This window comes from Schistocerca cancellata, chromosome 3 (assembly GCF_023864275.1).
Source record: "Schistocerca cancellata isolate TAMUIC-IGC-003103 chromosome 3, iqSchCanc2.1, whole genome shotgun sequence".
NCBI lineage: Eukaryota > Metazoa > Arthropoda > Insecta > Orthoptera > Acrididae > Schistocerca > Schistocerca cancellata.
Window position 1 is genome coordinate 869824096 of NC_064628.1, and position 13567 is coordinate 869837662.

The following is a 13567-nucleotide window of genomic DNA, read 5'->3' on the forward strand; positions in this document are numbered from 1 at the left end:
GGCAGAGCGCACATTTAGGGTGCGGGTGAACACTACTCTCTCCCGTACTTTCTCCCAAGAAAACGGGGTACCCCAGGGCTCCGTGCTGAGTGTTGTACTGTTTGCCATTGCCATCAATCCATTTATGGATTGTCTCCTTCCTGATGTCTCAGGCTCCCTCTTTGTGGACGATTTTGCGATCTACTACAGCTCTCAACGGACCAGCCTTCTTGAACGATGACTTCAAGGATGTCTCGATCGCCTCCACTCTTGGAGCATCGACACCGGCTTCCGTTTTTCTCCCAGTAAGACCGTTTATGTTCATTTTTGGTGACGTAAGGAGTTTCTTCCGCCCTCCTTACATCTAGGTCCTGTCAACCTTCCGTTTTCAGACGTCGCTAAATTCTTGGGTCTTATGTTTGACAGAAAACTGTGCTGGTCCTCCCACGTTTCCTATCTTTCGGCTCCCTGTCTGCGATCCCTCAACACCCTCCGTGTCCTGAATGGTACCTCCTGGGGAGCAGACCGAGTGGTCCTTCTCCGCCTCTATCGCGCCTTAGTGCGCTCGAAATTGGACTATGGAAGCATAGTCTACTCCTCTGCTCGGCCGTCTATTCTTCGGCGTCTCGACTCTATCCACCACCATGGATTACGTTTAGTGTCTGGAGCTTTTTACACCAGCCCTGTGGAAAGCCTTTATGCTGAGACTGCTGAACCTCCGCTGTCCAATCGGCAAGCAGTCCTTCTGAGTCGTTATGCTAGCCATCTGTCTTCCATGCCTGCTAATCCAGCCCATGACATTTTTTTCGACGCCTCCTTTGATGTAGGGTATGCAGGCCGCCCCTCCTCCCTACTACCACCGGGAGTCCGCTTCCGTCAACTGCTCCATTCTCTTTCCTTCCGCTTTCCTAAAACCTTCTTGACAACTTGGGGTACAGCAACGCCTTGGCTCCGTCCCCGGATCTGCCTGCTCCGAGACCTTTGCTGATTTCCCAAGGATGGTACCCCTTCACTTGTTTATCGTCGGGCATTTGCTGCTCTATGTGCACAAATGACGGACGCCACATTTATTTACACCGACGGCTCGAAAACATCGTTATGTGTAGGGAGTGCCTATATTGTTGGCGACACCCCAAATCACTTTCGGCTTCCCGACCAGTGTTCGGTTTATACTGCGGAGCTTTACGCTGTTCTCCAGGCTGTCCACTACATTCGCCGCCATCGGCAGATACACTACGTTGTATGCTCAGATTCTCTCAGCTCTCTCCTCAGTCTCCAAGCACTTTACCCTGTGCACCCTCTAGTCCACCGGATTCAGGACGGTCTGCACTTGGGCGGCCGATATTGCAGCCAAGGCTGCAGTCTCTCTTCTTCGGCCAGCTATTCAATCGATTCCCTTCGCCGATCTACGGAGCATTTTATGTCGTCGTGTTGTTCATTTATGGCAAGCGCATTGGTCGACATTTCCCCAAAATAAATTTCGGGACGTGAAAACTCTTCCTTGTGCTTGGACCTCTTCCTCCCGAACGCGTCGTCGGGAGGAGGTAATTTTAACTAGACTCCAGATAGGGCACTGTCTTTTTAGCCATCGACATCTTTTAAGCGGCGATCCTCCCCCACCCTGTCCCCACTGCTCTCAGCTGTGGACGGTAAGACACCTTTTAATTGAGTGCCCCTATTTTAATCCGTGACGCGCCCGTCTACAGCTGTTGCCTGATATATCGTCCATTTTAGCAGATGACACGCGCTCGGCCGATCGCGTTCTAGAGTTCATTAGTGCCAGTGAAATGACGTCAGTCATTTGAGGCATTTTTTGGGGACAACCAACCCCTTTCTGTAGTGGTTTTTTTAAGCCTTCCTTCTGCTTTTAGTTTCTCCAATTTTATGACTTTCGTTCCCATTGCTGCTGGTTTCCATTTTCGGTTTTTTACTGCTTCCTAAGTCACAGACCGGGCGCTAATGACCATAGCAGTTTTGCGCCCTAAAACCAAAACAAAAAAAAAAACTACCACAAAAATTCTCAGGAGTATTGTCAGCTACTGTTCCAATAAAACTATGATCCTATTCTTCAACAGAAGAAAAATATGTCTTTAACTCCCACCAAACTCCCCCACCGGCTCTTCTACAGTGTAGAAGCAGGTAAAAAGATATATAAATCCTATATGGTTCCAGAGACCTTTCCAAGTCTCACAAATCTGTGATGGGTTTCAGGCAGGATCCCCCATTTCTTTTGATGTGGAGGTGCTATTCCATTGCAATTGGAGAGCCTCTGCAATGCTGTTCAAGCTTAGGGGGGATATCAAGTGGGCCTGATGCGTGAATGGGAATTTGGATTGAGGAGGGAGGTGTGCTAGGGTAGTCCATGTGTGCAAAGCCACTGTGCCAGCATAGAATAGTGGTTAGCTCATCTACCTAATGAGCAGGAAACTGGCTTCAAATTACAGCCTTGGTACAAATTTTCATTCATCGCTGCAGTCTGTATGTATACACACATAAATTCCTCGTCATTAATTTTCTGTGTAATGTCTAACTATGCAAAGAATGAAATTGATGACTTTCTCTCGACTTCAACATTTACTAACAATATTATGAAAAGGATAATTGTTACCCACCATATAGCTGACATGCTGAGTCGAAGGCACAAAAAAAGATTGTCACAAAATAAGATTTGGCCAACAAAGCCTTTGTCAAAAATAGATGACACACACACACACACACACACACACACACACACACACACACACACACACAAACGTAGCTCACACTTACATGACCACAGGAGACTGTGGTCACATATGTGTGAGTTGGCAGAAAGCTTGCTTTGTGACAGTCTTTCTGTTGTGCAAATCTGCGACTCAGCATGTCCACTATATGGTGAGTAGCAACTATTTCTTTCATAGTGGGAAGAGGAATTCCGCCTTATGCAAGACACCTTTTTTCTGTTTTGTTTCACCCAGACATGTTTCAGCACATTTTGTGCTATTTTCAGTGGGTTATTTTTTAATTTTATAACTGTAAAGTTATTGTAACATTTAGTGACACTTTTGGTACATAATATTTACAATTGTGAATAAATAATTGTTGTAAAAATTATACATCGTTTGTTCATAGTTCACAGTTGAGATATTTATTAACGACCTTATGCACTATGTGTTGTTTGTAACATTATGTCAGAGTTGTGTTTATAGCTAATTGGCAAAAAGAGTGGATTTGTGCATTAGTTTACATACCTTATATGATACTATTGGACATTTATTTTGGTACCTAATCTGCTACACAGTCTACAACTTCTCCTCTGCAAACAGCAAAACATAATTTTTATTTTTCTGTTTATTATGCATTTACAAACGGAAATGAGTATATATCACATTTTTCATGTGTAACTTACAGTTCTGATTGTGTGGTGCTTTCTCATATGTTGGTGAAGTGAATAGGCCGATTTTGTGCCCTGTGGTTGCTTGACGCTGCACATTCTCCATTTTTCAAAACATAGGCAGAGTTTTCGCTGCCAGTACGTGTTGTTGTGGCTGTGTAGTATTCATTTGTTTCGTAGCGTGTTTCGCTGGGTGAGGCGTGTGAGTTTGAAGGGTATTTGGCATCAGTGGGGTTGTGTGTGTGTGTGTGTGTGTGTGTGTGTGTGTGTGTGTGTGTGTGTGTGTTCGGGACTAGGGCTGAGAGAAAGAGAGAGAGAGAGAGAGTGTTTTTTAGTAGCACAAGGTGAAATTCCTCTTCCCATTTCTTAGCAAGTACAGACATAACAAGAAGAACTGCAACACCACAAGATGATTATTCCTTTCATAATATTGTTACATGCCATCCTGGATCCTAGATTTATTAAATCTGACAGAGTTGCTCCATGTCTCAGCCCAATTACATCAAACAAAACAACTATCTTCTTGCCAACAGCAAATATTCATTAACATTTTCACTCTTTTTAGTTTGGTAGTTCTTAGAATGTCCCAGGACAACACATGAATGCTTCTCGTTGGAGTGACAGCTGTCAGTGCAGGATCAGCAAGTAGCCAGTTGTTCGACGTGGCTCGTGCAGCTAAGCCATTATGCATATTCCCAGAACTTGGTCATGACCTGAAAAAAAATCAGCTTTTTTGTTGTTACTACAAGAATATGCATGGTTTCACTTCTTTGCAACACATTAAATGATGAACCCCCTCCTATGCATCGGCCGCTATGGAAAAATAAATGTTGCCAACAAGATTCTGACATCACAGCTTGTAACCTATTTTTAATGATAAACCTGTTGCTTTATTTAATCTGGGGTACCTTCCTATTCTTACATAAATTGTCATAATATACATATTCAACATTCTGCCTAATGTTTCTGTATCTTTGTGTCGTCGTTTCCGTTTTTTACTCTGCATCTTATGAGTTTGTAATGACTTGAAATTCTAAAGAGGCTCTGCACATTTTCATCTTGTACAGTTTCTTTTTTGAGTCCACTCTTAATGTATAACACTTCTGCCTCTATATTTAGTTAAAACTTCAATAGTTTTGTTTGGACAGTGTTCCAGAATATCTGAAGCTTGAGTGAGCTTTGCCACTACTGAAGGAAGATAACATGGAGAATATTGAAACTTATAGGTCAGAATGCCTACTCTCATCATAATCAAAAATAATGGAATGAGTCATTAAAGATGCACAAATGAGTTATCTCTATTAATAAAATCTTCTTAACGAAGCTTTGTTTTGTTTCAGAGTTAGCAGAAGTACGGTATTAGCCATTGCAGAGTTAGCAAAAGTGGAACTTGAAGCGATTGATAGGAATGGCTGTCTTAGAGGTGTATTTGTAGACCTGTCCAAGGCTTTTGACACTGTTGACCATAAAATACTACTAAACAAACTAGAAGTATACATACAGTTTTTAGGGATGAACATGGAATGAACACCTGAAGATTTTGACTATGAGAACGTCTTTCCTTCAATACTTGAGAGCAGCAAGACACAATGTACTGAAAATGTTTAAAGAGATTATGATCAGCATGTTATGCCATTAGGATCCTATCATCAATGTGTAACAGCCAGTGTCTTGTGGTATGTGTTAATCCTATGTACACTCAATTCTTTTTTGAAGATCAAATCCACAAAACATGGGCAAAATTTTCAAACTACAGTAAAGGACCACAAAACTAATAACTAATAATAGTGTTTGCTGGTGCTGCTGGTGCTGCTGCTGCTGCTGTAGCTGTATCTTTGGTCTGAAGACTGTTACTCAATCTACATGTCTAATCTTCAGCATTCTTCTGTAGTGCCAAATCTGAAAAACTTCTATTCTCTTTTTGTTTCAACTGTATAACGTCTATATTTCATTTCTGAATTTCTAACATTTAAATTTTTATTAAGTGTTCACAAGTTAATCTTTTTCTGAAACACTTTTCTTGCTACTGCCCTCTTGCAGTTTATATCCTCTCTCTTCCACAATCATCAGCTACTTTGCTGCCCAAACTTTTAGTGTTTAATTTCATAATCTGATTTCCTCAGCATCACCTGTTGTAATTCAACTACATTTTCCATTCCCTTGATTTACTTTTGTTGATGTTTACATTACAACCTCTTTTCAAGACATTGTCTTTTCTGACTAAATTCCCAAGTTCCCAACTGTCTCTGAGAGAAATGCAGTATCATTGCCAAATCTCAGTCTCTCTACTTCTTCTCCATGACCTTTAATTCCCTTTCATATTTTTCCTTGGTTTTCATCACAGCTTTCTTGATGTACAGATGAATAACCTTGAGGACAGGCTACAACATTGTCTCGCTACTACTTTCCTTTCATGTCGTTTGACTTATAACTGCAGTCTGCTTTCTGTACAGTGTACAAATAACTTTCTCTCCGCGTATTTTATCCCTGCTACCTCCAGTATTTCAAAGGATGTAGTCCAGCCAACATTGTAAACAGCTTTCTCTTAATCCAAAAATGCTATCAATGCAGGTTTCACTCTTCTTTAACCCATATTCTAACATAAGTTATACTGCTATAGGGTCAGTATTACCTCACACACCCCTGCATTTCTCTGGGGCCCAAACTGATTTTCACCAATGTCAACTTGTACTAATTTTTCTGTTCTTTCAAAAATAATAATAATAATAATAATAATAACAATAATAATAATAAAGAAAAGCAATATACTGTGTAAATTGTACGGGGTTAATTCATCTAGTAAACCACTTTTTGGCTTATAATGCAGTCAGCACACTGAAACTGACAATTGTTGTCAAAGAAGTTACAATATTTGTAAACAATGTTTGAAAAGATGTCACTCATCTAGACTGAGGTACAAACACAAAGTAAATGTCATCTTTGACAGTGCATTGCTAATGCAAAAAAGGGGTAAAAAATTGAGCAGTAAATAAATATAAAGGAAGCAAGCCAAGAAAAACATTAACACTAAATCCAAAAAACAGTGTCTGTATAACAATTTACATTAAATTAACAATACTAATAAAATATGATTAGTACTTCACAAGACTTCCAAAGAATTGATTGACGACATATCCCATATGGAAACCAGTACAGCTACAGAGTAAAAAAATGTAATTGACAGTTGTAACAACAGAATATATGAATTACATAGACAATCACAATAAAACAAAAACAAACCGACTAAGGAAAATAGATGATAGAAAGGAATAGACAATGGGGGAGCAGTGGAAAATAGAGGAGATTAAGTGGAGTTCAGACAAGGGGCAATATTGAGTTGTGTTTGGTTCTTTAATATTAAATTAGGATTGTGGGCCAGACATTAGCTGATTTCCAGGGCTTCCAATAGATTGAGATTGTGGCACTTGTTTGCTAGTGGAGAACATGGAACTGTTGCTGAAATATTTGACCCTCACCAAGTGCATGCTCAGCAAATGTGGAGCAGAATTCTGCAACCTCCAGCTGCATGTGGAGTCAGAATTCTGCAACCTCCAGCTGCATTCATCGTCAGCCAACCTAGTTGCTCTTGTCTGATGGATTAGTATAAAACTTATTACTATCGGGACAATTAATTTTGTATACCCTTTGTTGGCTAATAATTGGGTCTTATCTTTGCTGTTGAAAATACACTAGGGATTGGTGTTCTTTACACTGTAGGAAATCCTGTAGTTGCAGAATTTCAGTGTTTTTGCTACACTTGTTCATATCTGCCTGCAGACACTGGAAGGAGTAACAGAGGGAGCATCGAAGAGGGGTGTAATTTTCAGTTTTTATTTCCTTTGCAAGATGTGGTTAATCAGAAAAGGATTTTACCCATTGATTGAGACAAGAAATATTATTAAATCCAACCCTGCTCTGAAATTTTCTTGGGGCATGGGAAACAGATGTAGGACAGTGCACCATTGAGTGCAAAGCTTCATGTGTATGTGTTACAGGGTGTTGTGAGCAAGAAGCTATTAATATGTAATTTTTCCATAAGGTGAGATTCAACAGCTGTAAAGTATTTTATTAAATGCATTGTAATCATCAGCTGTTTATCTGTCCCATTACTCATCCAGGATGTCCATCAACATTAACAAAAATTTATGAAAGTACAATGCATACAAAAATAGCAGAACTCAACAAATATATGGGTGCAATGCATACAAATGGAATTTGTATACTTTGTGCAAATGGAATCTTGCACCCACAAAAATTAAAGAAAGTACTATGCATACAAATATAGCAAAACTCAACAAATATATGTGTGCAAAGTATACAAATAGAATGTGTGTACTTTGCACAAATGGAATTTTGCACCCATGTATTTGTTGAGTTTTGCTATTTCTTGATGTTGATGTTATAGACATCCTGGATGACGGTTAATAACCAAAACGAACAGATGACTAATGGAACAACAAACAGCTAATGGTTGAAACAAATTTTATAAAAAAGCTATCAATGTGTTTGTATATTGATGTCAGTGGTCAGATCTAGGAAGCTTAAAGATTTGTTGCCAATCTCCATTGTAAACTGAATATCTTTATGTTGATTGTTAAGTTAAGTTATGAAAAAAAGGTGTTGAGCTGCCTTGTAGTGCCTGTCTGCATTCTGAATCAGTATTTATTATTTGCACTCAAAGGTTCTTTGTTCAAAAAATGTTGTCAAAATGGCCAATGAATATTTCAGCCAAACTGTGTGGCCAGTCTCAAGTCCTTCAAATCCACAGGGTTAAAATTAGACATGTATGTTAACTCTGTCAGAATATATACACATTCCCCTATTTGTATATTGGAAAAAAACTGCAGACATCAAAGGATACAAATTTGACACTGTGTGAGGCAGATAGATCTTTAATCTTATTTTCAAGGTCCTGAATATGAAATACCATGCTTTGATTTGAATTTTGTGTTGCTTTTAATCAAGTTGTTCAATTTACTAGCCAGTTAGTAAGATGGAGTGTGAATGATGATATAACTGGACGGATGGGTACACCTTGCGTATGTAGTTTGGGAAGTCCATACAGTCTGGTAGGCACTACATTCATGTTGGTTAATTATTGGCTTTGCTTCAAAATCAGAAAATATATTTTGCATGAATTGCTTACAAATTTAATATCACCTTTGAATAACTCAGTAGAATCTTTAGGAAGGATTTGGAAGCATGTGGGACTCAGGAAATAATTTACTTTTCCAAATAACCATTTGTGTTCAAAAATACAATTCCGTTTACTGTATCTGATTTTGTGCCAATGATATCTTGCTGAAGTAATATCTTTTTAAAGGTCTTGAGTGTGTGAAAATCGTTAGCGTATGAGGTGTTGCACTTAAATGTTTTTTTACCCCAAGAACGCTAGATTCATTTCACTTAATGACAAAAATCCTCTTGGGGAGGCCCCCACTTGGAGATCCAAATGGGGAACTATTTTACCTCTGGAATATTTTATCCTAGAGGATGCCATCATCATTAAGCTGTACAATATTGCCGCACATTCTCGGAAGAAATAACAACTGTAGTTTCCCCCTTGCTTTCAGCTGTTCGCAGTATCAACATAGCGTGGTCATATTGTCTATGTTACAAGGCCAGGTGTCCGCCTACTTAGCTGAGTGGTTACATGTTTGCCCACCATGCAATGGGCCCGGGTTCAGTTCCTGGCTGGGTTGGAGATTTTCTCCGCTCGTGGACTGGGTGTTGTGTTGTCCTGATCATTATCTCATCATCACCGACATACAAGTCACCCAATGTGGCGTCACCTCAAATAAGACTTGCAACCTGATGGCCGAACTTCTCTGGATGGAGTCTCCTGGCCATCAATGCCACACAGTCATTTCATTTTTACAGGGCCAGATCAGTCACTCACCCAGGCTGCTGCTTCTGCAACTATCATTAAGGCTGCTGCCCCCCTTCAAGACCCTTATATTAGTCCAGCCTCTCCACAGGTATGTCTTGATTTCATTGTGCCTACAGTATGACTATCTGTATTGTAGAGGCACACAAGGCATCCCACTTCGCAAGGTCCATCGTGTGTGGGAAGACTAAAGGCGGTGGTGTAACTGACAGTAGTAGTCTGGCTAATTGTTAGGAAATATGTGAAAAGTTTGGTATCCATACTGTACCAAATGAGGTTATCTGCCAATTTGTGAAGCACATCACGAAAAACATTAGTAAATAGGTCACAAATTGTTGTAGACATGATCATCAAACAAGAGCCAGTTTGGAGTTACCAACGGAAAACAAACAACATCTCAAACTGCATTTTCTGTTGGGGACTAAAATTGTATAATATTTATCAAGGAGTTGAAAGAAATAATTAAAATACATATATTTAAAGGGACCATCAAAGCATATCTCTTGAAATATTCTGACACATTATAACATATCTTTAGAGTTTAATGCTTTTTATATGACTATCATACATCCAAGGGCTGTAGTGTATGTCTCTCCCAGCAGCTATTCACTTGTAGATCAGCAGGAGGCCACTCCCCTGCACTTCAGTGATAGTTTGCTGTCCTGTTATTATTACCCATTTTTCCCACATACGGCTATTGGCTAGACTGCTTGGAGTAATTCTCTGGTGCTAGACTAATAGCAAAAATATCCTCTCTACATCCAGCAGTTATTGACGATACTAACTTCTCACTTCTTCTTGAGCTCAATATTTTATTCATAATTATGGATGCCACGTAGTTTTTCAGACAGACAGGAGGGAAGACATGAAGATGTGACAGGGACATGACAACATGGTCATGGTTCTAAATTTATCTGCAAGAGTGAGTGAGTAAGTGTCGTGTCGTGTCTGTGTGTGTGTGTGTGTGTGTGTGTAGGAACAGTTTTATTGGGCTGTTTGTGCTGTGGATCCTCATCCGAGAAACCTAAAGCCTAGTTTACACGACGACACTAGGTTGCAGGCAGCTGCGCTACCTGCCACTGTCCATGTGCGCCGTGCGTTTGCGCAATTAGTCGGTGAAACTAAACAGTTTCGGCGTGTTCCAACTTTGGCGACACTAGTTGCATGAGTTTTTGAGGTTATGTGTCTTTGTAGACTGTAGACAAACTGAAACATGAAGTGGGGAATGGAGAATAATGTTTGCTTTGTGGATAGATATGCTTTGCATAGGTGTTTGTGGATTTTCAGTGATGCCGATTACAAAAATAAGCAACACATTGTTGCTCCTGAGACCATCATGTGCGATCAGAACATAGATAGTTTGACAATATCTGAGCTGCAGGGCAAAATTTATTGAATTAAGAGCACATATACAACTGAATTAAGAAAAATGCAAGCAAATGTAATTCTAGCTGTAGAAATGCTCTTGTCTACAAGACTAAAATCCCGTCGTTCGAGTTGGCTCACTCTTTTTTTTTTTTTTTTAAGTCATATTGTTGACAGGAGGGAAGGCTAAGCAAACCAAGAAGCTACAGTCTTTATTCAGTATTCATCTATTTAAAACATCACAGCAGTGCTCCCCATTGACATATGTTTGAGTTTTGAAATACTGCCACTGTACAGATCTATCTTCAAGAGAGAAGTTTGCAAACCATTCTCTTCTTAATGCGACCCGCTTCGAATAATTACTGCTGTCAATGTTAATAATTGTTACTGCTAATGTTAATAATTATTGGTGTTACTGAAAATGTGTCATCACCAACATCTTACAGCATGCCGAGTGTTCTCGATAGTAATGCATGCAATGTGATATGTAATTTCAGTTCTGGCGACAGTGCTTTATGCAATATCTTTATTCCTTATTGCATAATTAACACTATTTAGAAGAAATGTAAACAGTTCTGGTGACATTCTAAAATAATTAAAAGAACTTCTTGGGTCTTCCATTACAAATAATTTGAGCAAGGATGCTGAGCAATCGCTCTGATGTCTTTTCTTCATCCAGTCACGAATCGAAACATGTTTCTTATTTTTTTCTTGTGCAGCGTTTCCATGCAACAACCTTTAACTCCATCACAACTTGTGCGACGTGTAGCTGTCGAAACTTTCATTTCAGGCATGAGTTGGGAACCCACAAAATGACGAAACTGAAGTATATACTGGTTTCGCTATGTCTACTGTCAAATATGAAACCATTTGCGTGCAACGAGTGACGCAACTCAATGTCGTCGTGTAAACTAGGCTTATACGACTGGCCATGGCACTGGTGTTGTCGTGGTTCCCCATCCTCGTTGGTAACTTCCAGAACCTGATTGACATTCATCCAGCACATTTTACAGTAGTCTGCACTGCAAAAGGTGGTTATTCAGGCTTTTGGCAGTTGGTCACATTAATGCGACTGGGCAGCATACAAACCACATAAGGTAGTGTATTTGTGAGGATGGGGGTCCACACTTTGTCTGGCTACATTGAATTAGGCTTTCCTGTATCACAATAGACAAATTTCTGTAATAGTTCCTTCAACAAGACGATTGCCAACCACCTGTTCTCATTAAACACGTATATATATTTTTTATATATCTGTAGATGTGGATTATGTTTTTCCTCGTATTAAGCTGACAAATCCTGTTTCGTTGTAAAACAGTCAGTGGACAGATAAATAAGCACATTAAACCAGGAAAAAATTGTATAAGAAATAACAGCTGGAAGCCAAATCACCAAGAAATGTTAACAGTTCTTGTCATCCCCTAACAAATGTCAGAAGTTTCCATGAGACATAAAACATTTTCACGATATTAGATTTATGAGTGTTGATATCTTGCTTGGTAGATTAGCAGTTGCTAGCTTAATTAATAAGGGCAATACAGAAAGGATTTGTCTGCAAAACAGTTGAAGGTGTTTGTTGTCATATGGTCTCGGAAGGGAAGTGATTGTATACAAAGATGTATTGAAGAAATTTGATGATTTGTGAACAAGAAAGTTAATTTTCTGATGCAGTACAACAAATGGTGAAAGAAGCTCTTGTGCAATTATTTTGAATTAAATTAATTTTGATTTGCCCTTATAGAGCTAAATGAAACTTTACAATTTAAAATAAATTATAACTTAGTCTGCTTGGCAGTTAATTGGAGGAGCTGTTTATTTGTAATGAAATGTCTTACTTTTCTTCAGGAGCTGCCGGAAGATGAACCAGAGAAACCATCAAAGGAAGAATATGCATTAGCAAAATGGCTGCGCAAGAATGTGCCTACGAAGAAAACAAAGTTTTTAAACCACAATGTAGAATACTTTACAGGTATATCCTTTGTACAAGGAATAGCCTACTGTGATTAACAGAATAATTAATACATTATAGCACTGTTTCAGTTTATTACTTTTGCAGCTGTGAAAGCAGTAGACGCAGTGATGGCTTCACATTGGGTACAGGCCAAAGAAGGAGAGGAAGCATTCTTTTCTTCCAGGATTGACGTAGTTGAGTTTCTAGACAGGTAAGGATCCTTTGAGCTTAGTCAGGTCTGCTGTGTTCAGTAATTGTAATTCTCATTTGTGTTGTGGTAGCCATATGGAATTTGAGATATCAGATATACCCTCTAATAACTTTTTGTTGCAAACTTGCTTAATGTTTTGTGTATGTGGTAACTTCTTAGGTCATTTGTCCATACGTGTATCACATCCTTTTATGGTATCAGGATCTCATGCAGAAAGTAAGTGTTCTTCACGGAAAGCACATTTGCCTCTCTACTTTGGTTATGCAGTCAAGGGCCAATTCCTTAAGGTAGTTTGTTCAGATTTTTTCTGTAAATTTATCTCAGAAAAGTTAGCATAATTATAACATTTATCAGTACCATAAATATAACTCTACTGACACAAGACAATAGTGTTGACTCTGTACAGGTATCATTCTTTTATCCGTGTTAGTACTCTGATTTAACTAACCTAAATTTTAAAGAATCAGAACTGTTCTGCAGTATTCAGATATTGGTTCAGAAGTGAATCCTATAAAGAAATGAATTGTAAGACAATATAATAAGGATCCTTGCGCAGTTTTTAATGGGAGAGAAATGTGTAGTATCAAAATCAGTAGTTATGGGATTTAATTTGAATGTTGAGGGATAAACGAACATTATGAAATCAGATAGCATTTGCAAGGTATGATGTTAAGAAATTAAATTTAAATTCATTGAAAATTTTAAGTTTACCTCTTCTGTTGTTTGTGACTGAGATTTACACATATACCTCAACCATGCACCACTTGTAGGAGAGAGTGTAGACTGAAAAATCATTTCATA

The 13567-nt window shown here is 39.0% G+C and overlaps 1 protein-coding gene across 1 annotated transcript in view; it reads left to right on the forward strand.

Moving 5' to 3' along the window:
* Positions 1 to 13567, forward strand: part of LOC126175934 (translocation protein SEC62) — a 112673-nt gene that overhangs the window by 33485 nt on the left and 65621 nt on the right. The window contains exons 2-3 of the mRNA XM_049923012.1: positions 12450 to 12573; positions 12661 to 12766. Of these exons, the coding sequence (XP_049778969.1) occupies positions 12450 to 12573; positions 12661 to 12766 (230 nt within the window). The remainder of the gene's footprint in view (positions 1 to 12449; positions 12574 to 12660; positions 12767 to 13567) is intronic.